This window comes from Echiichthys vipera (assembly GCF_963691815.1).
Source record: "Echiichthys vipera genome assembly, chromosome: 8".
Taxonomy (NCBI): Eukaryota; Metazoa; Chordata; class Actinopteri; order Perciformes; family Trachinidae; genus Echiichthys; species Echiichthys vipera.
In genome coordinates, this window is record NC_139833.1 from 1,782,028 (window position 1) to 1,808,028 (window position 26,001).

At 44.0% G+C, this 26,001-nt stretch overlaps 1 protein-coding gene across 1 annotated transcript; it reads right to left on the reverse strand.

Annotated features, from left to right (window-relative positions):
• Positions 1-2,562: 2,562 nt before the first annotated feature.
• On the reverse strand, positions 2,563-25,520 carry LOC310950824 (N-acetylglucosamine-1-phosphodiester alpha-N-acetylglucosaminidase-like). The gene is made up of 12 exons (XM_083918826.1): positions 25,407-25,520; positions 21,446-21,651; positions 20,537-20,804; positions 16,008-16,147; positions 12,871-12,979; positions 10,828-10,956; positions 10,532-10,737; positions 9,403-9,450; positions 7,861-7,989; positions 7,588-7,719; positions 6,675-6,756; positions 2,563-3,900 (listed from the first exon to the last, which is right to left on the reverse strand). Exons 1-12 carry the CDS (start codon positions 25,487-25,489, stop codon positions 3,645-3,647), a joined length of 1,788 nt encoding a protein of 595 aa, XP_083774952.1. The 5' UTR covers positions 25,490-25,520; the 3' UTR covers positions 2,563-3,644.
• Between the last annotated feature and the right edge of the window lie 481 nt (positions 25,521-26,001).

Genomic DNA, 26,001 nt, shown 5'->3' on the forward strand with positions numbered 1-26,001 from the left:
TTATTATCACAACCTTCAGACTTTTTTCTTGAATTATTACGACTTTCTTGTCACAATCTTGTACTTTATTTCTTAGAAAGGTTACGACTTTTTTATTACCACAATCTTCTGACTTTTTTATCGAAATATTACGATTTTTTGGTCAAAATATTACTTATTATATTACTTTATTTCTACATATTTCCCCCAGATACAGACCGTAAACAGTAAGACGTTGTGAACTCTCACCACCCCAGTTTAAACTGGTTTACGGGATTATCTCCAACACTTTTCTCAACAATTCTTCCCCCTTGAAATGTTACGACTTTAGTCACAATCTTCTTACTTTTCTCAAAATCTTACGACTTTTTGTCTTGAATTATTACGACTTTTTTTTACAATCTACTTAAATTTTTATCAAAATCTTCCAAGTTTTTTTCCCCTCAAAATATTACGACTTTTATATTATATATATATTTTATATCCATCCAGCAAAACTGCTTTGGTCCGGACGAGTGACGTTAAATTCACTGGATGATTCTCTTCAACATTTACACGTTTTTATTATCACAACCTTACGACTTTATTTCCTGAAAATATTACGACTTTTTTTCACAATCTACTTTAATTTTTATCAAAATCTTCAAACACTTTTTTCTCAAAATATTACGAATTATTTGGTCAAAATATTACATTTTTTTGCACAATCAGGCATTTTTTCTTGAATTATTACTTATTTGTCAGAACCTTTCTACGTTTTGCTTAAATAACCTTTTTGTCAAAGACTTTTTTTAATCGTAATATTACAACTTTTTCTTCACAATCTCCCAAATTACTTTTCTCAAAATATTACGATTTCTTGGACGAAATATTACGACTTTTTTTTTTTATCCCAATCTTCTGACTTTTTTTATCGAAGTATTCCGACTTTCTCTCAAAACATTACGACCTTTTTTAACCACAATCTTCCAGGTTTTTTTTCTCAAGATATTACGATTTTTCGGTCAAAATATTACGATTCTTCTGGCACAATCTCCCGACTTTGTTTCTTGTATTGTTATCACTTATTTGTCAGAACCTTTCTACATTTTGCTTAAATTACAACATTTTTCTCTCTGAATATTACGACTTTTTTTCTACGTATTTCCCCCAGACACAGAACGTAAACAGTCAGACGTTGTGAACTCCCACACAATTAGTTTTTTGTCAGTCTTCCAATTTTTCCCCTTGAAATATTACGATTTCAGTCACAATCTTACATTCTCTCAAAATCTTACGACTTTTCTCTCCATGTCCCCACCAGCTGAGAAAGCTGTTTTGTGGGTTTAAGGCTGAACGTTTGTTCCCATTGATACTTATTCTCATCGGTCAGGCGAGAGACACGACGACTGTTGCGGAGCAGCAACAACGCAGGAACGAGGACGGCAGACATGTCGTAGCTTCTTCAGTTCATACGGTTATGAAACTGAGACGTTACGTAACCGCGGTTACGGCAAAAATCAGAACCAGGATAAAATAAGGAAAAATATTGAAATAGTCCGACCCTGAAGTTCTCATCACCCTGGTTCCCTCGACATGACGTCAGTGGGGTTTTTGGATTATTGCTCTTTGGCGAAAACACGTTTGTGATATTTTATCGTGGTTTTTGTTCAGCGCGATAATCTTCGACCGCGACCCAACCCCGGATAAGAGGTTTAAGATGAGCTGAGAAGATAATCTTCACAAATGAAAACCACTTTAATCATTTTTGCACCTTGAATGTGATCAGCAGAAGACGTTATAAACAAACTACATCACGTTCGCTTCCCAAGACTTCCAACGTAAAGCTGGACAATACGACCAAGATCCTCCAGCCTGATAGAGATCATTTGTTAGCTTGATAACGAAATGTGTCACGATGTAACGTGTTCTCTGGTAAATCTAAAAATAAAAAGTCCATATATATAAATATGTATATGTATATATGTAAATATATATGTATATACACTGATTTAAGAAGAACTGAGGATAAAGGATCAGAAGGTAAACTGTGCTTTTTTCTCCACGTTACGATAGAAACTATAAAAGAAAAATATATATATATATGAAAGATATTTCTATATTGTTTTGATCATCTATACCGTATTCTCCGCACTATAAGTTTCACCTAAAAACCTTCAAATGTCTCAGTGCTCCTTATAACCCGGTGCTCCTTATATATGGACCAATATTGAGCCACAACAGGTCTCCAACTACGGTGAGCAGCCGCCGACTCTATTTTCCCCCGTAGAAGAAGTAACGCGCGGTGCATGTTGAGATATACGACTGCGTGAAGCGTGCCGTTTCATTTCCAAGTGTGTGTTTGTGTAAAGAGCCCAAAATGGCTCCTGTTAAGAGACACGCTTACGACGCAGAGTTTACACTCTAGGCCATTAGTCACGCAGCAGAACACGGGAATAGAGCAGCAGCCAGAGAGTTGAACATGAACCAATCAATGGTGCCGAAGTGGAGGAAGCAACAAGACGACCTCCCCTGACTGTTTTGGTGACGTTCCCTTTAGCGCAGCTCCATCTAATGGTTGCAGAACGTAACCCCAGCCTCCACTGTAGCGTCTGTTCTATGCTCCTTATAATGTGGTGCGCCTTAAAGTGCGGACAATACGGTATCTTTCTTATGATGATTTTGATCAAGGCGCAGTTTTCAAATATTTCCTTTGGTATTTCAGATAAAATGTTAGTTTGTCAGCCCAACGAATGTTTAGTTAAAGACTAAAACGAACTAAAACGGGCTCGACGGCGTTTCCCAGCGTCTCTGACTCCGGAGTAGAGACCGTAGCAAAACATATACGTGTTAAAACTACTTTAAATAATCTCCGTCCACATTAAAACGTGTGAAAACACTCATCACGTGAGCATTTACATGCACTGGGCGAGTGCGCGTGCTGGTGTAAACAGGAAGCAGATCATCAAATGTTTCTCTGCGGAGGAAGAACGGCGACGGTGAGAAGTCGGAGCAGATTATTGTGGTTGAGCGACGACGAGGTGGAACTGTTCCTGACAGTAACACGAGAGTTTAAGACGGTAACGGGGGAAAACCCATGATAGGAGCGGACATGTTAGAGGTGTACGGAGCGTTCGCCATGTCCGGAGGAAGCCACGGCGCAGAGGGAAGGAGCAGCCAGAGTCAGGTGTGTCAGTCTGCGTCACTGATGAGACTGACTGACGTTGGCGTCTGCGTTTCTGCTCGTCCCAGTTTGAACACGTCTCTGTTTTAGTGGCTCAGACACAGCGGGAGAGAGTGGACGCCAGGCGTGATCGCAGCGAAAGATAAGAGTTTTATAGCAAACAGGTATCAGCGTCGATGCAGCCTAGTCTCGCTCCATGACACAGGCCCCTGTTTGGAGTTCAACGTTCATCCGTTTCTATGGCACAAGCAGAAAAGCTCACCCTACCTGGAAACATCCAGATGACAAAAAGGAGCTTTGACCTCTTTCCTTTCATCGTCACATCAAAAGGCCTCGGCTGTAAACGAGAAACGCGTGAGCGAGCGCCTGAGCGGCGCCCAGAAACAGTTTAAAAGTCATCAGAGAGGAAAAAAGGACGTCCCAACGCGGGCTGTGCTTTAGCTTCCTCCTCATTTCAGCAGGATTGTCGGTTTACGTTTGAGGAGGGGAGAAGGTGAAGCAGCTACGACCTCCCCGAGGGCGACGGAGACCAGATTTCGTCCTGAGAGTCCGAGTCGTCCGATCGGACACCAGATTTCCCGGCGTTCGCTCCGGCACGTGAAGCGGCTCCGTTGATGTCGGTCAGCGGGACGTAGGAGTAGTCTCGACGTTGGGGCAGGTGAGCGACCGCTGAGCCGCGACACGCCCGCACGAGGTGGACCAGCAGGCTGGCTGACAGCAGAGCGGCCAGGGAGGAGGTGATCATCAGCCACGAGGTCCTGAGGAGAGACGACCACGACAGACATTCAGGGGTCAGACTCTAGAGATCGGCCGTGACAGACACTAATGTGTTCCCCGTGAGCGTGTCACAGTAATCGGGTCACGCGTGGTTGGTGTCGGTTCACCGGGTTAGATTTTGTGAATGGAAGGAGAGAAGGCGACGGAGGAGGTCCAACTTTTACCGACCGATGTTTCACTACATCGTTACATCGCACCACAGTTTCTGAGGTTTTGAGACACTTTGAGAATTAAAGTGAGAAGATTTATTTAAAAAAGTGTGAAAATTTTGATAAAAAAGTGTGAAAATTTGATGAAAAAGTGTGAAAATTTGATAAAAAAGTGTAAAATATGATAAAAAGTGCGAACATTTGATAAAAAAGTGGGAAAATTTTATGAAAAAAGTGTGAAGTCTTTGAGAGAAAGGTGCGACTCACCCAGAGAACCTTTATTTCTTTCAGTTTTAGCTTCATTTTGCAGTGTGCATTTTGTTTTTTAGCCTCGGCCTCGTCCTGACGAGCTTTAACGTACATTAACGTATTCCTTCGGTCGCCATGATGATCTAAGGAATACGTTAAAGCCTTCTCAAAGACAAAAACGTCGGGGCCGCGGACGCCGGCGTCTCAAGGAGTGTTGGAGGTTACATTTCCCTCTTTTGGTCGAATACGGGTTAACCCCCCCCCCCCGTCTGTGACCACAGTACCCCTCACAAAGCGCTTTCCAGTAACCATAGCAACAGCTAACAATTCCTAACTTGCATGTGAAAGGTAAGGAGGCTAATGAATGCACGCCGGCCTCGTTCATATGGAGACGAGACACCAAATGTTTTATTTCTCCACAGAACAGAAGACAGAACGGTTGTGTTCAGAGATGAAGATGATGATGATGATGATGATGATGATGATGATGATGATGATGATGATGAAGCTGATTTCTTGTTACATATCTCACGTCAAACGTCAAACTGTGAAATGTGGCGCTGCCGTTGTGTCTGTGATTTCTCATCACGCTGCAAAAACCTGCTTCAAATCTTATCTAAATGAATCTGTGGGTTTTTAACTTTACGCCACAGCGACAGAAAACAGACAGTGTGTGTGTGTGTGTGTGTGTGTGTGTGTGTGTGTGTGTGTGTATGTGTGTGTGTGTGTGTGTGTAAGATAAAGTGACGGCAGATGGGGCGATTTCACGCCTCAGCTCACAGCACTTAACATCTGAGGGAGAATCTGTGCGTCTGCCAACTGTCGGTTACATGAGGAAACTACTAAAGAGACAGGAACTCAACCTGTTCTCCTGTTCTCAGTCTGCAGGATCCGGAGCACGCGTCGCACCTGCAGCTCAAACACGTCGACGTGACTCCACCTTTGACACGGGGAAGACCAACCAAAGTCTTACTACGCTGGTTTACAGCTCCGACGCTGAAGCACGGAGCGGTTTCTTCAACGCATTCTCATCAACAGGTTCGTAGGATATTCAAAAATCCATAAGGTATTTTACGAAGTCGGCCGCAAGACGCTGACGGACCCGGTGTGAACGCACCTTCAGGGCGCCCTCCCACTGTGCGTCCGTCCCGTGCCCCGTGCTTTAGGGTCCTTGTCCCCCCCTCCAGGCCCGTTTGTACTCACACTACCTGGGCCTCGGAGAAAGCTTCTTGCTGCCTATACGTCATCACGCCGTAACACGTCACACGCATTGATGACGTCATGGCGATGCGTGGCTTTGTTTCCAGATCTTTCCGTAGACCTCGGAGTTTTTGTGCGTCTTGTCGACTGTTTTTGAATCTTTTCATCGACCAAATCTGCAGTAAACACTCCACCTCCGCATCACACCAACGTGAACCTTTCACCGCCATTGTTTGAAATGTCCGCGCATGGTCCCTCCTTCTTTTTTCTACGTCCAAACAGGCGCACAGGAAATGACCTCAGAACCGCCGTAGGCCTCGTGCTCGTACACGTGCGCACGCTCGTGCTCGTACACGTGTGCACGCTCGTGCTCGTACACGTGCACATGTGCTTTACTAAAGCCCTAGACGTGATACGGTTTCACTCACACTGGTCAAAGGAACCAGACTTTAACCGTGAAACCTGTTTGGGCACGGGACGGAGGCACAGTGGGAGTGAGGCATCAGAACGACTTGGTTACGATTAGAAAAGAAGGTCTTGGTTTGGTTTAGTACGTCTGGGAACGGCAAAGGGAAACAAAGCCCATGAATTACTGTGCGTTACTTCTGGTTAATGACTTGTAAATTACTTGGTTGGTTCCCTGCGCTCACACACTCAGAGCTCTCCACGCTCGGCCCTGATTTCACCACGCTCCACTCGAATCACTCGAGTTCACAAAAATAACTGTTTTGTTTCCAACGTTTTAAAAGATCTACTCAAAGTTCTACTACTACTCGCACGCCTCCCCTCACGCGCTCTGGTCAACGCCACTGTTTTGTTATAGAGAGAATATTGGTTCAGCTTCATGTTTGATGTTGGTTTTCAGGGGATAACGTTATAATAACGCCACGCTTCGGACCGTTTCCTCCTCTCCGCCGTGACTACTTCCTGTTGCAAGTTCCCAACAGCAGACTCTGACGTCATTGTTTCACGATAAACGGTCAGAAAATGTGCCGCATCCTGACGTATCTTGACTGTGATCGTAAACAATGACGCCAAAGTCCGCCGTCAGAAACGTGCAGCAGGAAGCAGCAGACGCACCTCAAAAGGCTTGATCATAATAACTGATGAGCTCGGAGGCCGACGGCTCCAGGCTCCCGTCCGTGCTCCACACTTACTCTGTCAGACGAGGCTGCTCCCTGTGAGCTTCGTCGTCCCGTCTCCAGAGTGTAAACATCTGTTTGGCTAAACATCGTCCGGCTGCAGAGAGAAGAAGGAGAAGGAAGAGCGGCGTGAAGAAGAGGATTCGCAGCTTCACAGTGAATATTAAAACTGAAGTTTGATGTTTTGGGAAATGTCTTCTCGTGTCTGAGTCAAAGAGGAAGTGAGAGGAGCGATGAGTTTAGCCGCTTATCGGGAGACAACGCTAATGACGAGACTAACCCGACTTCCCTCGTGCGCCTTACTTTGCGCCCAGAATGTGCAGCGTCTAACTATCAAAAGTGGGGTTGGACGCGCCCTAAACGCACAAATCGTCTAAATACAAACCCCACGGAGTCTGGGAGTGTTGTGGAAATGGATTTCTTCCCTAAAGATCAACAAACAGGATCAGCTTTTTCTCCTCTGCAGACAAAAACACGTTCACCTGCTTCCTCACAGAGCTCAGAGTTTAGCAGGAACGACCCCGAGCCCACGGGTGCTCAGCCTTTTAGACTTTTGCAGATCAGTGCGTCTCTATCTCACGCCTGGGTCCGACGTGTTTAAATCTCAGGATGTCCGTTGAAAATAATTCCCTCTTATGTTTGTTTTCAAATAGTTTTTTATGGTATTTCATTTGACGTTTTTTGACGGGAAATATGTATTTAAGTCCGACACATTTGAGCTTCTGTCGATGAAAAACCTCAGATTGTGTTGAAAATCAAGTTTTTTATTCAAATTCAAGTAAATACAATCAAGAAAACCTAACAGATAAAATGAAGCACCTGTTTAAAGTGTGTGTTTGTTTGTGTGTGTGTGTGTGTGTGTGTGTGTGTGTGTTTGTGTGTGTGTGTGTGTGTGCGTGTGTGTGTGTGTGTGTGTGTGTGCGTTCACCTCTGTGTAAGGTGCGGTTGGTCTCTTCTCGCAGCGTGGCGTTACAGCTTCCTGTCTGCGGGTCACACGGACACTGGTCGTCACAGCGACACTCCTGAGCGCAGGACGGGCCGTGGAAACCCAGAGGACACACTGACACACACACACACACACGGACGCATTCAACACACGTGAGAGGAAGAGACAGGTTTCCAAATGCTTCAATTAACAAAAAACAAAAAAGCTTAATTTAAATCCTGCGGACTAAAGACACACTCGACCACGCAGCTCTACCTTGTTCACAGGTGTTGCCGTGGAAACCAGAAGGGCAGCTGCAGCGTCCGTGGACGGGGTCGCAGGAGCCGCCGTTGACACAGCTGCAGGTTTGATTGCAGCCGTCGCCATAGAAACCTGGGAGGCACTCTGTAAACGAGAGGAGAAAGCAGTGGGTTTGGGTCCAGGCGCTGATCAGACGATGGGAACCCGGACCTGAGGCGTGGAAAGACCGGATCCTGATCCAGAAACCAGGACACAAGCGCTCGAGGTCGTTCAAACAGCCCGGACACTGTCGGACTCAAGAATCAAGTTTCTCTCCATAAAATAAAATGAAAGGATGTGAAATCACACACGACAGCGTGTTACGGCCAAGTATGAGAAAAAAAACTAATATAATAATAACAATTACAGACCCAGGGGACGGATGTTTCAAGAAGAAAAGTTCCAGATTTATGAGATTAAAAATCGCAAATCTACGAGAAAAAAGGCACAGAAATATGAAATTAAAGTGGCAAATACCGGGGAAAAATGTTGCAGATTTGAAATCAAAAGTGGCAAATCTACGAGAAATAAAACCTGCAGATTTATGAGATTAAAAATCACAAATATACAATAAAAAGTCGCTGATTTTTTAAAGATCAAATGCGGCAAATCTAAAATAAAAGTTGCAGTTTTATGAGATTAATCAAATCTCAGAGGAAAAAGGCGCAGAAATATGAGATTAAAGTAGCAAATTTACGATAAAAGTCGTAGATTTATGAAATTAAAAGTAGCAAATCTATGAGGAAAGAAATCGCAGATTTATGAGTTAAAAGTCACAAATATACGATAAAAAGTCGCAGATTTTTTTAAGATCAAACGCGGCAAATCTAAAATAAAAGTAGCAGATTTATGAGATTAAAAATCGCAAATCTCAGAAGAAATAAGTCGCAAATTTTTTAGATTAAAAGATGCAAATCTCCGAGCCGTCTCTATCAAAGGTGGCTACTTATTATCCATGACATAATTCGTCCTTGTACGCACTCGTTCTAAACTTCAAAACAGTATTTTCAGACTTCAGACGTGGCACATACCCGGCGTGCTGCAGCGTCTGTGGTGATCCTGAAACTATGCAACAAAACACAACTTTTCTGACTTTTAATCTCATAAATCTGCGACTTTCTAAATATTACCCTGCTCTCCCCGGGTCCGAATTCTTCTTTTCATACTTGGCTCTAAAATAAAACAAAAACCAGGATGAGGCTGTAAACCGACGCTCGTGTGTGAACTCATTTAGTATCACGTTATAGGAAAACAACATTATCATAGATGTTTACTCAACAACGCTGTGATGCAGAAGTTGCTGTTGTATATCAGACTCCACTGTTTCCACAGGTTTGTTCAGCTCTTTGTCCCGAGGGCGTTAAAAACACCTCGCTGTTGGTCGACGGTGCAAAACCAGATCCACTACGACTCCACTGAACACAGCAAAACCCTCTGAAAGTGATGGATTCTGCTGTGTAATGATGTGCGACACCCCCGCGGGGGTGAGGTGAAGGTGGGGGTGAGGGTGGTGACTACCTTGGCTGCAGTTCTTTCCTCTCCATCCGGCATCACAGGCACAACCATCTGCAACACAGAGGACACACACACACACACACACACACACACACACACACACACACACACACACACACACACACACACACACACACACACACACACACACACACACACACACACACACACACACACACACACACACACACACACACACACACACACACACACACACACACACACACACACACACACACACACACACACACACACACACACACGACGGTGAAGACACCAGGAGGTTCACAACAAGTCATTTTTTTACAGATTTTTCATAATCGCTGAGTCGTGATGTAATTACGCAGAGAGAGGGGGAAATTCTACGTCACAGTGTCCGAAAGTGAAAAAGTAATTTGGTTTTTCCACATGTTGAGCATTTTAAGGAGCATTTTTACGTCCTTTAGGGCGCACTCCCACTGTGCCTCCGTACCGTGCTCAAGTACGTTTCACGGCTAAAGTCTGGTTCCTTTGACCAGTGCGAGTGCAACCGTACCACGTCTAGGAGCCGTAGACGCGGTACAGTCGGCGAACGCAGCAGCCCATATCGGCCGATACGATGCACCGCAAATATCGGTCCATAACATCGGCTGGCCAATGTGTCGGCCTCTCTCTAACGTCTTCCACCTGCTGGTTGATCACTCTACATGCTCAGGGTTTCACCAACTACTGTAACCACTAGTCGGCGCTGTTGGCAGCAGTTTATAGGTCGTGGATCATTTGTGTGTTTACTTCCGTGGTCACAGCGAACCCGTGCTCAGCTGGGGTCACATTTGAACTGTTGCTGGTAACTCATATTTATCCTGTTTACTCGGAACATTTTGATATTTATTTGGATAATTTTACACAAAATAAAACCCTCCCAAACCCGCCTCTGGCATACAGTCCACAGGGGTTTGAAGCCAATGTGACAGAGTGGTCAAACGGTTGAATTACAACTTCCTGTGTCAGTGGAGTGATGCCCTCGGGCCCAAAAAGACCATTTCATTGACTTACATGGAGAAAGAGACCTCAGTTAATCATTAATAAAGATAGACATCGCTACTGTGACTCTCCTTTTTTTGTGACCATCCTCCTCCACCTCTACACTCACCGGCGGTGCAGACACCATGAGGGCCGCAGGTCGGCGGCTGACACACCAGAGAGTCACAGGCGGCGCCCTGCCAGCCCTCCTGACACCGGCAGAGTCCGCCCACGCAGTCTCCGTGACGGCTGCAGTCTGTCGGCTGGCAGCGCGGCTCGTGAACGCACAAGATGGTGGAGACGGGCCGAGCGCAGCGCCACCTGCTGTCTGGAACACTGCGAGGGGAGCGGAGAGCATCAGACGGCGGGTCCACAGCACTGAAATCACATCTTTCTTCCGCGTGTATAAAGGGTTAAGTAGCCCACCAGGGATCAGAGGGGTAGCTGGCCAACGAGCCGCCACTCACGTAGGTGGAAGAGCCGCCCCCGTCCAGATTGATGGCGTTGATGACGCCGTAGGTCTTCAGAGACTCGGCCATCTCCCAAAGATTCATACTGTTAAGACAGACAGGGAACAACAAGACGTGAGGGGCAGTGAGAGAGTTTGTAAGTCCAGACACAACAACATCGACACTGGTGATGAAACAAAGTCTCATCTCATCTTCAGCCTCTGATCCTGGATCAGGTCGCGGGGGCAGCAGCTTTAGCAGGGGACCCCAAACTTCCCTTTCCCGGGCCACATTAACCAGCTCTAACTGGGGGATCCTGAGGCGTTCCCAGGCCAGTGTGGAGATCTAATCTCTCCACCTGGTCCTGGGTCTTCCCCGAGGCCTCCTCCCAGCTGGACGTGCCTGGAACACCTCCCTAGGGAGGCGCCCAGGGTTCATCCTTACCAGATGATCCTGAACCACCTCAACTGGCTCCTTTCAACACAAAGGAGCAGCGGCTCTAGTGCCTTGTGCAAAAACATGCTCGGACAGCAGAGGTGTGGACACAGAGGATGTTATATCAGATTATGGACAATAAAGACAATATTTCAGAATAAATCAAGTATTTATTGAATTTACTGTGTTTGGTTCTGATGGGAAACGTGTTCAGCGTAGGACCGGGGACAGACTGAACCCAAAGTGACGTAATTCTCAAATTTTAACCTCCAGTGTTGACGACTTTTAAAAGAAACCTACTGACTCAGCGACAGGACGTGTGTGCACGTTACTGAGGACGAATTAGAGCTTTTATGAAACACAGTGTGATGGAAGTGCAGGCTTGTTTGGGCCGAGCAGGCGTCCACATGTGTTATTGAGCCTCATATTGAGTGCAGATATAGAGTCAGAGGACACGGTGACATGTCAGCGTGTTGATCATTAACGGCCACACATTCATGTCTGAGGGCGGCGGCACGGGCGGATCAACACCATCGACCGGTGGAGAGGCTGAGGAGACGCGTGAGTGCATTAGTTTATCTCACGATCGAACCCCGTCAGGGTTCAGATGTCTTTTACTGCACCGTCGTTCATCACTTTAACCATCAGCTCGATTCTCTTCTCCGCCCGCCATTTTTTACTACACAGTTACCGTGGCGCTGTTTTAACAGCCCACTTTAATACCTTAGGAAAACACGCGTTTTGATTTATGAGATCGCAAATCTACGAGAAAGAAATCGCAGATTAATGAGATTAAAATCCCAAATCTACGAGAAAGAAATCGCAGATTAATGAGATTAAAAGTAGCAAATCTACGGGAAAGAAATCGCAGATTTATGAGATTAAAAGTGGCAAATCTACGGGAAAGAAATCGCAGATTTATGAGATTAAAAGTGGCAAATCTACGGGAAAGAAATCGCAGATTTATGAGATTAAAAGTGGCAAATCTACGGGAAAGAAATCGCAGATTTATGAGATTAAAAGTGGCAAATCTACGAGAAAGAAATCGCAGATTAATGAGATTAAAGTGGCAAATCTACGAGAAAGAAATCGCAGATTAATGAGATTAAAATCGCAAATCTACGAGAAAGAAATCGCAGATTAATGAGATTAAAAGTAGCAAATCTACGGGAAAGAAATTGCAGATTAATGAGATTAAAAGTAGCAAATCTACGAGAAAGAAATCACAGATTAATGAGATTAAAAGTAGCAAATCTACTTGAAAAGAATCGCAGATTATAGGAAGTCGCTGTGGCGGGGGCGTGTGACACACACAAAGAGGAAATTACACTTTTCTCTGGTTTGTTGGAAACATTTGTGAAAATCTAAGAACAAAATTTAGTAAATATAAAACATAGGACGAGTTGTTTTTACACATTTTAATGCAGAAATGTTACATATTATGTCCGTTATCACCGTTTTAACTGCAGCAATAGAGAAAAGTGCATTCAGCTCGTTTGCGTTCGTCTCTATAATCGAATCTAACATAACTTCCGTTCACGTCGTCGAGCTGAGCAGATGTTAAGAAGCAGAGAACTGTTCTTACCCCCTCACTCCGGTCTGTCCATCGATCTGGAACAGGATCAGATTGCCGTCGGCGTCGTGGCCCACAGCCGTCCTCGCCGACAGCACGTCCACAAACGTGCGGAACCTCCCTGTGAAAGAGCGGGAAACTCTGGGATTAACAGGCGTGTTTCTTAAAGTCTTAATGTTTCTAGTAGAGGCGCACCGATACCCGGATCAGATATCAACGTCAATACTTATTTATTAGCCGTGATTTCTTTTTTATTAAAATCAGACACAGAAAGTTAATTACGCCGTTGTTTGTTGTTGTTGTTGTTGTTGTTGTTGTTGTTTAAGTCCCAGCGAAAAATCACCCCAGGGTCTTTTTCGGCACTTATCTTCATCAAACAAGCCATTTTTCATGTATCAACTATTAACGGGGAAATCCAAGAGAGATGCTAACAGTCGGACGTGGCTAACAGTGATTAGCTCGGGGCAGCACGGTGAAGGCATTCAAAGGTCTTTTTTAACCACTAATGCTGCTGAAAATAACAGCAAACCTCTGCAGCAGCATGAGAAGAGTCCCTACACACACAACAAAGCACCAATGGGCTCCTTCCACTGTAATGGACTTTACTATGAGAGGAGCTGGTACAGGGGCCAGTAGGTAAATCTTTAAAACACTCTTTTAATAAACTCTGGCTTCACTAACTACGCTGTTGCTGCTTTGTTTAGTGTGTAGGGACTCTTCTCATGCTGCTGCAGAGGTTTGCTGTTATTTTCAGCAGCATTAGTGGTTAAAAAAGACCTTTGAATGCCTTCACCGTGCTGCCCCAAGCTAATCTCTGTTAGCCACGTCCGGCTGTTAGCGACTCTCCAGGATTTCTCTGTTAAAAGTTGAAAAAAAAAACTGTTTCCATGGATTATTAGGTGACTGTAAGTGCAGAAAAACACCACAGGTCGATGATTTTGTGCCAGAATTACACTTTAATTACAAAAACAGTCGTCAGATTAATCGATAATGAAATAATCGTTGGTTGCAACAATAAAAAAAAGTAAAAAAACAAAAAATAAAGGTAGATGTAATGGGCTCAAATGTAAAAACACATATAAAGGTGTTTCCGTGTTGCTGGGGTGGGTGAGTCCATACAAAGCTGAGGTCGAGTTTCAGCATCGTGTAAACAAAGATAGATCCGTTCTGGGAAAACTCTGGAACCTGGCGTGAACTTGGGTTTCACTGGTGTCACGCCAGGTCACAGTCAGTTTGTGTGTCATGCAAACACTGGCACGGCAGCGCGCTGAGATATAATTACACTTAATCGCCGTTGACCTGCAGCTGGTCCGGTCCCTGTTTGGTTTAGGTGAACTGACAGAGGAGGGGGGGTCGAGAACTGGAGTTCAGGGGAAACCTTGATTATCTGTGGAAAGCTGCCGTTTCCAGAAACCGGGTTTATTGTCAATCTGTGTCCCTCTGTCACCGTGGCAACGTAAAGCCTGAAACAAACCCCTCAGGAGCCTCAGCCCTGAGCTCATCTAGACATCACCTGGAGGAGCTGTACGTGAGAACGCAAACGTCTGAGGGTTCGTCCACACGACAGAAAACAATCTGTTTTTTTGTCCGTCGTTCTTAAAAAGTTTCCGTCCTCTCGACCTCGACTCCTAAATCTCTGCGTCCAAAGGAAATCAGTGAAACCGACTCCAAGCGCTGTAGTACCCATGCCAGGCCTGGAGGTGGCGCTGTAACTTCCACAGAAATACACCAAAAACGGAGAAGAAGAGACGGGGAGACGCTGGAAACAAACACCGGAGACTTCAAATCTGGAGACTTCCCAAATCTACTTGACGAGGTCGCGGGTCCAAGTGTGTGAAATGCGTTTCCTCAGGAGGGGGTCTGGAGTCTCCCTTAGAGAGAGGGGGAGAAGTTCAGCATCCGTGAGGAACTCGGAGTAGAGCCGCTGCTCCTTTGTGTTGAAAGGAGCCAGTTGAGGTGGTTCAGGATCATCTGGTAAGGATGAACCCTGGGCGCCTCCCTAGGGAGGTGTTCCAGGCACGTCCAGCTGGGAGGAGGCCTCGGGGAAGACCCAGGACCAGGTGGAGAGATTAGATCTCCACACTGGCCTGGGAACGCCTCAGGATCCCCCAGTTAGAGCTGGTTAATGTGGCCCGGGAAAGGGAAGTTTGGGGTCCCCTGCTAAAGCTGCTGCCCCCGAGACCCGACCCCGGATAAGAGGCTGAAGATGAGATGAGAGACTTTTTTATGTCAAAAGCGACGAGAGACAAATCCGTGTCTGGCGTTTTGGAGACTCTGACGTGAAAGCACGTACCACTCTACGGTTACTGTCCTCAGCCTTGAGCCACTTCCCCGACCTTCTCAGCAACTTTATTTATAAAAAGCGACTATCGAACAATTTAGCAACTTACTCCGAGCGTCAGGGAGAAGGGAGAAATATGTGGTCGGCCTGATTCATTCTCACGCAGCTGCTCAGAGTAACGATCATCCAACTCTACGACCGTCTCTCCGCTCTCTCCACTCACGCAGCAGCACGGCACAGACACTTAGTGGGGCGCCAGGAAGTACGTGGACGACAACGTAAGGGGGATTTAGATTTATCCACTCTGGGACCCGGTTTCAGACTCCGATAACGGCGTCTCCGTGTGGATGGTCGGCAGAAACGATACAAAAGTCACGCGGTTAAAGCAAAAAGCGTCTGCGTGTGGACGGGCCCTGAGTCAGACAGAGCGCACGTTAAACAAACTTTTACCTCACCAGCTCTCTTCTACCAAACTCTGTGTGATGTCACTGTGCGGTAAAGTCACAGCGAGCAAAGACGGTGTGTCGACGGTGTGTCGACGGCGTGTCGACGGCGTTTCTAACGTGCGGCTGACGCGAAAACAATAGACAACAAACATCCGAAGGGTGAAAGAGAAGAAGGATAAAGAGAAAAACTGCAACAAAAAAAGGGTCAACGTGAGACGAGACTCTGGAAATGTGTCGACTTCATGACAAAATCGCCAGAAAATCGAACCGGCGAACCCATTTCCACCACTGACTCATTCACATTTCTTGGTCCTCGTATAAGAAACACCCTCGAAAGTTAAACCACATCTACAAAAACAAAGCCGGACTCTTCTTCCTCCGTCAGCTGAAGGAGTTGAGGAGGAAGCGTCCGCGGTACGCACCCGTCTCCTGCGTCTTATCACACTCGGCCTGCAGGCTCTGGTTGATGTAGACCTCGCCGTCCCTCAGCAGCCACACCACGCCGCTGACCAGCTGCACGAACGGGTTGGACTGGTCCAGAACATCTTCCTGTGACAGGTACCTGCAGACAGAAGAGCAGGACGTCAGGATCGCAGCAACACTTAACGCTGCAATTCAGTAACACAACGCCACCGTGGCTCCGTGTTTGTAAAACTGCTGCTGGTCTTCTGATCATTCATGTAGCGCCGCCATCATCAGGTCAACATGTGACGTGTCCAATCCCGTCTTTCAGTCTGGTGTAACACCCTTTCAAAGTGTCGTGGTCTTTTTCCGTTACTTTCATTCATCAGATAATCCATCGAGACAGTTTTTTCCTGTAACAACTATTAACGGAGAAATCCAGGAGAGATGCTAACAACCGGACGTGGCTAACAGTGATTAGCTCGGGGCAGCACGGTGAAGGCATTCAAAGGTCTTTTTTAACCACTAATGCTGCTGAAAATAACAGCAAACCTCTGCAGCAGCATGAGAAGAGTCCCTACACACAACACAAAGCACCAATGGGCTCCTTCCACTGTAATGGACTTTACTATGAGAGGAGCTGGTACAGGGGCCAGTAGGTAAGTCTTTAAAACACTCTTTAATAAACTCTGGCTTCACTAACTACGCTGTTGCTGCTTTGTTGTGTGTGTAGGGACTCTTCTAACCGTTTTCAGCAGCATTAGTGGTTAAAAAAGACCTTTGAATGCCTTCATACCATGTTTTATGCATCGTCTGCTTTTTGTGTTCCAGTTGTTCAAACTGATGTCGGCAGCTGGCGAAACGCCACAGGTTCAGTTACACAACCCCTGTAACCGCGGTGACCTCTGTGGGTATTTTTACTCCTCTAGAGTTACCTCAGCTCCGGGCGAGGAGTCACCGAACCTCCTGTCACCTAACCTGAAATTACCACGGGAGCCAAGACGCCAACCAGGTTTCTATTTTAGCACGACTACAGTAGCTGGTTACTGTAAAACCGGTCGAGTGCACGGATGTTTTGTTATGAAAGTGTCCTGACGTCACCTTTCAAACCTCTGCACAACAACTCTGAGGTCGTTCCAGGACACGTGTTTTATCTCTTCTGTGTCCTTCACCAACTTAGGTCGCTCTCACACTGTGCCTCCGTCCTGCGCCCGAGCACGTGTCACGGCTAAAGTCTGGTTCCTTTGACCAGTGTGAGTGCAACCGTACCACGTCTAGGAGCGGCACGCTTGCCGTCCACGGCCTGTTTGGGAGAGGTGGGCTTTAGTAAAGCATGTTTGCACGTGTACGAGCACGAGCGTGCGCACGTGTACGAGCACGAGGCCTACGGCGGTTCTGAGGTCATTTCCTGTGCGCCTGTTGGGACGTAGAAAAAAGAAGGAGGGACCATGTGCGGACATTTCAAACAATGGCGGTGAAAGGTTCACGTTGGTGTGATGCGGAGGTGGAGTGTTTACTGCAGATTTGGTCGATGAAAAGATTCAAAAACAGTCGACAAGACGCACAAAAACTCCGAGGTCTACGGAAAGATCTGGAAACAAAGCCACGCATCGCCATGACGTCATCAATGCGTGTGACGTGTTACGGCGTGATGACGTATAGGCAGCAAGAAGCATTCTCCGAGGCCCAGGTAGTGTGAGTACAAACGGGCCTGGAGGGGGGGACAAGGACCCTAAAGCACGGGGCGCGGGACGGAGGAACAGTGGGAGGGCGCTCTAAAGGTACCCGGCCTCTTCACAGCGCAGAAGTGCAGCTGTAAATCATGTCGTTATCAAAGTTCCTGCAGCGTAAGGAAATTTAAATTCAGGACTTTTTTAACCATCTGGAATCAAATTTAATATCTTTGTTTATCGTTTATTTATCTTCATATCGGCACCTCTAAATAAACACGCTGGCATTTTGTGGATGAAGCAATATTTCCTATTTTAAACCAGTGTGTGTGTCTGTGTGTGTGTGTGTGTGTGTGTGTGTGTGTGTGTGTGTGTGTGTGTGTGTGTGTCTGTGTGTGTGTGTGTGTGTGTGTGTGTGTGTGTGTGTGTGTGTGTGTGTGTGTGTGTGTGTGTGTGTGTGTGTGTGTGTGTGTGTGTGTGTGTGTGTGTGTGTGTGTGTGTTGAGCCTCAGCAGCCACAGACCTCAAACCAACAGGTTAAATTGACCTTTTCATGGTTTCTGGATGAAGTGTTTGTTGTTTGTTTGTTCAGTGGCGTCATAAATATATAAAATATAAATATATAAAATATAAATATATAAAATATAAATATATAAAATATAAATATCCTGCTCTACTTGTGGAGGATTCCAGGAATTACGTCTTATTTCTAACTTGAAATAAACGTCGAGCGCACATTTCCTCAGTTGTACCAGAGTTCGTGCACTTTTCAAAGGTCAAATTCAAGCAAACAAAATTCTATTTTACAGCTTTTTGATGTGAAAGAAATTAAATACAGATACAATTTCAAGCATTTCCAAGCACTTTATCCAAAATTCAAGCACTTTTGAGGCTCATTTCAAGCGTTTCCAGCACCTCAGGCTCGTGATCGGCTCTTTTCTACCAATACTTACTGAAAATTACCTTTTGTTTTTCATCCCATTAAACTAAAATTGTGTTTCTTTACACCAGAAGGACAAGAAATTTAATTAAATGTCTATTCTGTAGCTATTTGATGTGAAAGAAATGCAAAACAGGTACAATTTCAAGCACTTTTAAGCACTTTTGAGGCTAATTTTCAAGCGTTTCCAGCACCTCAGGCTCATGATTAATTATTTTCTTTGAATACATATTGAAAATTATTATTTTACCTTTTTTTTCATCCCATTAAAAGAGACTTTAAGTGCTATTAAAGACTTAAATTGTGTTTCTTTACACCAGAACGATAAGAAATTTGATCAAAATTCTATTTTACAGCTATTTGTTGTGAAAGAAATGCAATACAGAGACAATTTCAAGCACTTTTAAGCACTTTTGAGGCTCATTTTCAAGCGTTTCCAGCACCTCAGGCTCGTAATTAATTATTTTCTACCAATGCATATTAAAAAATTATTATTTCACCTTTTTTCATCCCATTAAAAGAGACTTAAAGTGCTATTAAAGACTTAAGTTGTGTTTCTTTACACCAGAAGGACAAGAAATTTGATTAAATGTCTATTTTACAGCTATTTGATGTGAAAGAAATGCAATACAGAGACAATTTCAAGCACTTTATCCAATTTTCAAGCACTTTCAAGGATCTCAAATGTACGAACCCTGATGTACGCAAACATTTGGCGCTGAATCCACGCTCGGTTTCTAAGTGAGGCTCGGGTGAGCGGCACGACGACGCTCTCATGGCCTCTGTACAGTTATGACACGGTGAGGTCATGATGTCACCGCGGTTCTGACAAAACCATTAAATCCAGACGTGTCAACGGGCGAGGCTTCTGTCCCGCGTATTTCACTGCCACATGGCTGTCGGTGTTTAATGTGCGATGCTTTTAGTTTGTTAAACAGTCCGTCACGTGTGTCTTGAGGATAATAACACAGAAGGTCGGAGACGTTTCTGGGTCCAAACCTTCCAGAACCTCCCGTGTCTGAGTCATGAACAGGGGAAAGGGTTTGTCTCCTGCTGTGTTTCATTAAACTCAACCAGACGTTTTAAGTTACCGGTCCACGCAAACAGGAAGTCCCTGACTTGCAAATGTTGTTTATTTCAGACAGAAGCCGAGAGGAGGAACGATATTTCAGAGACGTGAGATCTGCTGCAGAGAAGAAGCAGAGGGAGCGACGCAGAAAGTACTTTGAGTTTACGCCAAATGGAGTTTCTGACCGCGGAGAGACACGGATGATGACTTACCAAAATAAAAGCTGTTGGCAGCTTCAGTCAGTAAAAAGCTCTCTTATTGGAGTCTCAAACGTCCCCGTCACAGTTCCCCCCCGGCTGGGTGTCTGAGGGCGCATTCCCACTGTTCATCCGTCCCGTGCCCGAGCACGTTTCACAGCTAAAGTCTGGTTCCTTTGACCAGTGTGAGTGCAACCACGTCTAGGAGCGGCACGCTTGCCGTCCACGGCCCGTTTGGGAGAGGTGGGCTTTAGTAAAGCACGTTTGCACGTGTACGAGCACGAGGCCTACGGCGGTTCTGAGGTCATTTCCTGTGCGCCTGTTGGGACGTAGAAAAAAGAAGGAGGGACCATGCGCGGACATTTAAAACAATGGCGGTGAAAGGTTCACGTTGGTGTGATGCGGAGGTGGAGTGTTTACTGCAGATTTGGTCGATGAAAAGATTCAAAAACAGTCGACAAGACGCACAAAAACTCCGAGGTCTACGGAAAGATCTGGAAACAAAGCCACGCATCTCCATGACGTCATCAATGCGTGTGACGTGTTACGGCGTGATGACGTATAGGCAGCAAGAAGCATTCTCCGAGGCCCAGGTAGTGTGAGTACAAACGGGCCTGGAGGGGGGGACAAGGACCCTAAAGCACGGGGCACTTACCGCCCACTTGCGCCCTTACCCGAATACCAGCGTGCCGTCCCTCCTGATGCCAAACTGTGCGTTCTGCACGCCGCCGCTGTCCTGCACCGCCCTGCCGTCGCTCACCACGTTGCCGAGACACTGGCCCGACCTCGTGTTGAAGAAGCCGGCGTTCTGGGCGTACAGACACCCGGCGGCCTTTGCCGTCTCCTCCACCGCCGCCCTCCGGTTCATCCCGCAGCCGCCCGGCCCGCTGGGCTCCAACACCGACAGCGTCCTCAGAGGGTCGTGGACCAGCGTCACGTGACCTGGGGACGAAGAAGACACCACGTGAAACAGATGCGAGGAAACAACATTTGCAAGTCAATGACCATGTATAGCGCGTGGTCGGGCACGTCCAGAACACGTGTGCGCGGTCGGGCACGTCCAGAACACGTGTGCGTGGTTGGGCACGTCTAGAACATGTGTGTGCGTGGTCGGGCACGTCCAGAACATGTGTGTGCGTGGTCGGGCACGTCCAGAACATGTGTGTGCGTGGTCGGGCACGTCTAGAACATGTGTGTGCGTGGTCCGGCACGTCCAGAACATGTGTGTGCGTGGTCGGGCAGGTCTAGAACACATGTGTGTGCGTGGTCCGGCACGTCCAGAACATGTGTGTGCGTGGTCGGGCACGTCCAGAACATGTGTGTGCGTGGTCGGGCACGTCCAGAACATGTGTGTGCGTGGTCGGGCAGGTCTAGAACACATGTGTGTGTGGTTGGACACGTCTAGAACGCACGTGTCTGTGGTCGGACATGTCCAGAACACATGTGTGCGTGGTCGGGCACGTCCAGAACACGTGTGCGTGGTCGGGCACATCCAGAACACGTGTGCGTGGTCGGGCACGTCCAGAACATGTGTGCGTGGTCGGGCACGTCCAGAACATTATTATCATTTGGCGCTCACTGACCGTAAACCCATCTGGAGCCTTCAGCCACGGCCGACACAAACGCGGTGGACTCGGCCACCGGCTGCACCCTGTGGTCGCTGGAGGGCCGGCTCTCGTGGGTGGCGTTGCCGTGAGCGACGGCCTGGCAGTCTCTGACGTAGCGGTGAGAGTGGGAGGGGCCGTGGGCGCCAGCGTACGGCCGCAGGGCGTCATCGTCCACAGAGACTCTACGGGGACAGAGCGCGACGTACAACGGGTTAAAAACAAGAGAGAAACAAGCGTCTACCAAGGAGTTCTTCTGTAATGCTGCGGTCAAACAAACAAACAAACAAACAAACAAACAACAAACAGAAGCTCCTCTGCAGGGCGCCGCCCTGAACCACATGAATGCTGAGCACAGCAGGAACAAGTCCTTAAATCCAGAAGGTCTTAAAGTGTTTGTTTTTGGTTAAATGTCATAAATAAAGTTTGCGGTGCACACTTTGGCCTTCAAGGCGCTAAAGCTAACGTCTGGAGTCACATTTAGACACTTTTTAAAGCCTCAAAAATCCACAAGTTGGGTATCTCCTGACATATTTCTTTCTCATGGAACAAAATGTTCATATTTCTTAAAGTGTAATTCCTGCATAAAATCATCCAAGGGTCTTTTTCAGCACTTACACTCATCAAATAAGCCATTAAGACAGTTTTTCATGTAACAACTATTAAGGTAGAAATCCAGGAGAGTCGCTAACAGCCGGACGTGGCTAACAGTGATTAGCTCGGGGCAGTACGGTGAAGACATTCAAAGGTCTTTTTTAACCACTAATGCTGCTGAAAATAACAGCAAACCTCTGCAGCAGCATGAGAAGAGTCCCTACACACACAACAAAGCACCAATGGGCTCCTTCCACTGTAATGGACTTTACTATGAGAGGAGCTGGTACAGGGGCCAGTAGGTAAGTCTTTAAAACACTCTTTAATAAACTCTGGCTTCACTAACTACGCTGTTGCTGCTTTGTTTTGTGTGTAGGGACTCTTACAACAACCAAAATAATGTTCATCCTTCTACAGATTAAAGGGAAACTACCTTTATGCTGAACAGAGCTGTCGGCGTCGGAGCTGCAGCGATGAGTCGACGAAAATCAACTGATAAAAAAAGTATTTTTTGATGCAAAAATGTCAGAAAATGTTGTTTTCATTCTCTCAAATATACAAATCTAACTTTCTCTGCTTTATAAAACAAATGAAACTTTGTTTGTGCAGCACATTTTCACCTTTTCGTGCAAAACTCAAAGCAAGGTGCTTTACAGTACAATGCAATATATATATAATTCACGCCATCCCATAATAACTACATTTCAAGCACTTTTCAAACTTGGTAAACACTCAAATTCAAGTGTTTCCAAGGATTTCCAGCCCCATTCAGACCCCTGAGCGTGAGCGTAGCGTTCATCCGAGGCGCTAACGGCGTCCGGTAAAGAGGAAGTCTTTGTCTCCACGTTCAGAAAAACACACGTGAGGCCGCAGAGAAACCACATGTTTTTAAAGATGTGATGAAATCGACCCCGAAAAAAACAGAGTCAACATGAAAACACGAGTTTATTTATCGACACTTAAACAATATTTTTACCTCCGCAGCAGATCTGGGTCCAGTTCTGAGCCTGGTTATTATTATTTTTAGTTGTTTTGATTAAACATATTGGTTGTTCAAATAATCACATAATAATAATAATAATGTTAAAAATAATAATAATAATATTAATGAAAAGAACAAATTATTCTAAAATAATAATAATATATTTTTCATTACACTTATTGGTTGTTTCAAATAATTATAATAACAATAATAATAATAATAATAATGTAAAAAGAATTCTAAAATTATAATTATATATATATATAATTGACTGTCACATTACACTTATTGGTTGTTTCAAGTAATTATATTATATTATATTAATAATAATAATAATAATAATGAACATTTAAAAAGAATCATAAAATAATAATAATAATAATAATATTAATGAAAAGAACAAATTATTCTAAAATAATAATAATACATTTTTCATTACACTTATTCGTTGTTTCAAATAATAATAATAATAATAATAATAATAATTTGTTGCAGTCAGCTTCCTGTCACTTTATCACTTTTTATGATAACATTATTTTATTATAATAATAATAATAATAATAATAAAATAAATGCAGCAAAAAGTATTTTAGACATAATTAATGGAATATAAGATGGAAAATAAAACATTTGTTAATAATGGTGAAAATAAAATAAATTAAATTAAATAGAAAATGAAAATAAATGGAAAACTAAACGAGGTCGAGGTTCAGGAACCTTTGTTTTTTCTTAATAATATAGATTGTAATGTTATTTTTGCTTTATTTCAGTTGTGTAATAATAAATAAAGTGTTTTCTGTTGTTTCAGGCCTCGTTAGCGGCGCCGTCCTGTGGTCAAAGCGCGAAACAACATCAACACAAACTCACTTTTCCTTAAAGAAAGAAACAGAAACGTGACGACAGCGACAGCGTCTCCTCCTGTGACTGAACTCATCACGCGTTCAATCACAGTAACAGATAAAAAAACTCATCAAGCTTTGATCAAAGTGACGGATAACACACACATTTAAAGTGACTTGTTGATGCGTTTGGATTAAAGGACGAGTTGTGTTTAAACTTTGGACTCTGATAAAAACTTTAAATGTCAGATAAACACGATGTTTCCCAACAGCTGCTTACTCCTGTGTGTGTGTGTGTGTGTGTGCGTTTGTGTGTGCGTGTGTGTGTGCGTGTCTCTCTCTCTCTCTGTGTGTGTGTGTGTGTGTGTGTGTGTGTGCGTGCGTGCGTGCGTGCGTGCGTGCGTGTGTGTGTGTGTGAGTGTGTGTGTGTGTGTGTGTGTGTGTGTTTGGACTGCCTGCTCTCGACCTTTAGCTTATTGATTATTTATTTAACTGACTCCTTTAGTTTGAAAAACCCATAAATTGATGTTATTCTGACTTTTTTCTATGTTTTATTATTTTTATTCACTTTTAATTCATGTTTTTATTATTTTACGTTTAAAAATACAGTTTTAGTTTTGTGTGTAACTCTGAATCATGGAAGAAAAGTAATGTTTATATTAAATATTTTTAATAATAAAATAGCAAATGAAATAAAATACATTTTGAGGCTGAATATTAAATGTCACATCAAATAAAAATGATAAATACTGGATGTTGTTGCCCAACAGCTGGTAAGTTATGTTCATCAATTAATTTTTAATACATATATATTTTTTATACTGTACATAACTTGTATTATCTTTGATATGATGTTTTCATTTTGTTTGTGCAATAAAAAAATAAAATAAAATAATGGATAATGTTGTGAAACAGCTGCTTAGTTATGTTAGTATGATAACAAACCAACTTATTTTTTAATAAAAATATATATTTTTAATTTTGTATATAACTTGAATTATCTTTAATATGATGTTTGCAAGTGTAAAAAAATAAATAACAATAATTAAATGCTGGATAATGTTGCGAAGCAGCTGCTTAACATGACTTTACCTTATAACTTATGTTAATATGATAAAGAAATAAATAATAAATAAATAAATACTGGATGACGGCTGCTTAATTATGTTAGTATGACAATAAATCAACTTATTTTAAATATTTATATTTATTTAAATGTTGTTTATAACTTGTATTATCTTTAATATGATGTTTGTATTTTGATTGTGCAATAAAATAATAAAATAAAATACCGGATGTTGTTGCCAAACAGATGCTTCGTTGTGTTACTATGACAACAAATAATAATAAACTTATTTTTAACAGAAACATTTTTTTTATCCATCATTTTGAACTTACGCGGAAATGAAACTAGTTTGAACAGGCTAACAGCTAGCAGGCTAACAGCTAGCAGGCTAACAGCTAGCAGGCTAACAGCTGTGTGCTAACATTAGCAGCTAACTAAAAGAGGAACCGGAAGTCTTACCGGGTGTTTGTGGACGCGGACAGCCGGACAAAGAGCCACAACAGCGGCCACAAAAACGGACATTTCCGCGACACTGCTGCCATAAGAGGAGACGAACTACCGGGCTGACAAACTCCCCTCTGCTGCTGCTGCTGCTGCTGCTGACGACTCCATTACCCAGAGTGCACCGCACCAAGCAAACAAAGTCAAACACACCACTTCCGCTTAGTGTACAAAATAAAAGCCTCACGGGCGGACAGTCTGAGCACTGAGCAAAATGAGCTATTTTATTTATATAATAATAATAATAATAATAACAAATATTAATAATAACAATAATTCATTTTAATAATAATACTAATTATAATAATAACAATAATAATAATAATATTTCTTTTTAATACAAATAATAATAATGATTATGATAATAATAATAATCATACATATTAATAATAATAATAACAATGATGATGATAATTATAATAATGATAATAATAAAAATAATAATGAAAAATAATAATGACAATAATGATATGATAATAATAATTATTATTATTATTACTTTAAAATAATAATAAAGAAAACAATAATAATAACAATGATGATAATAATGAAT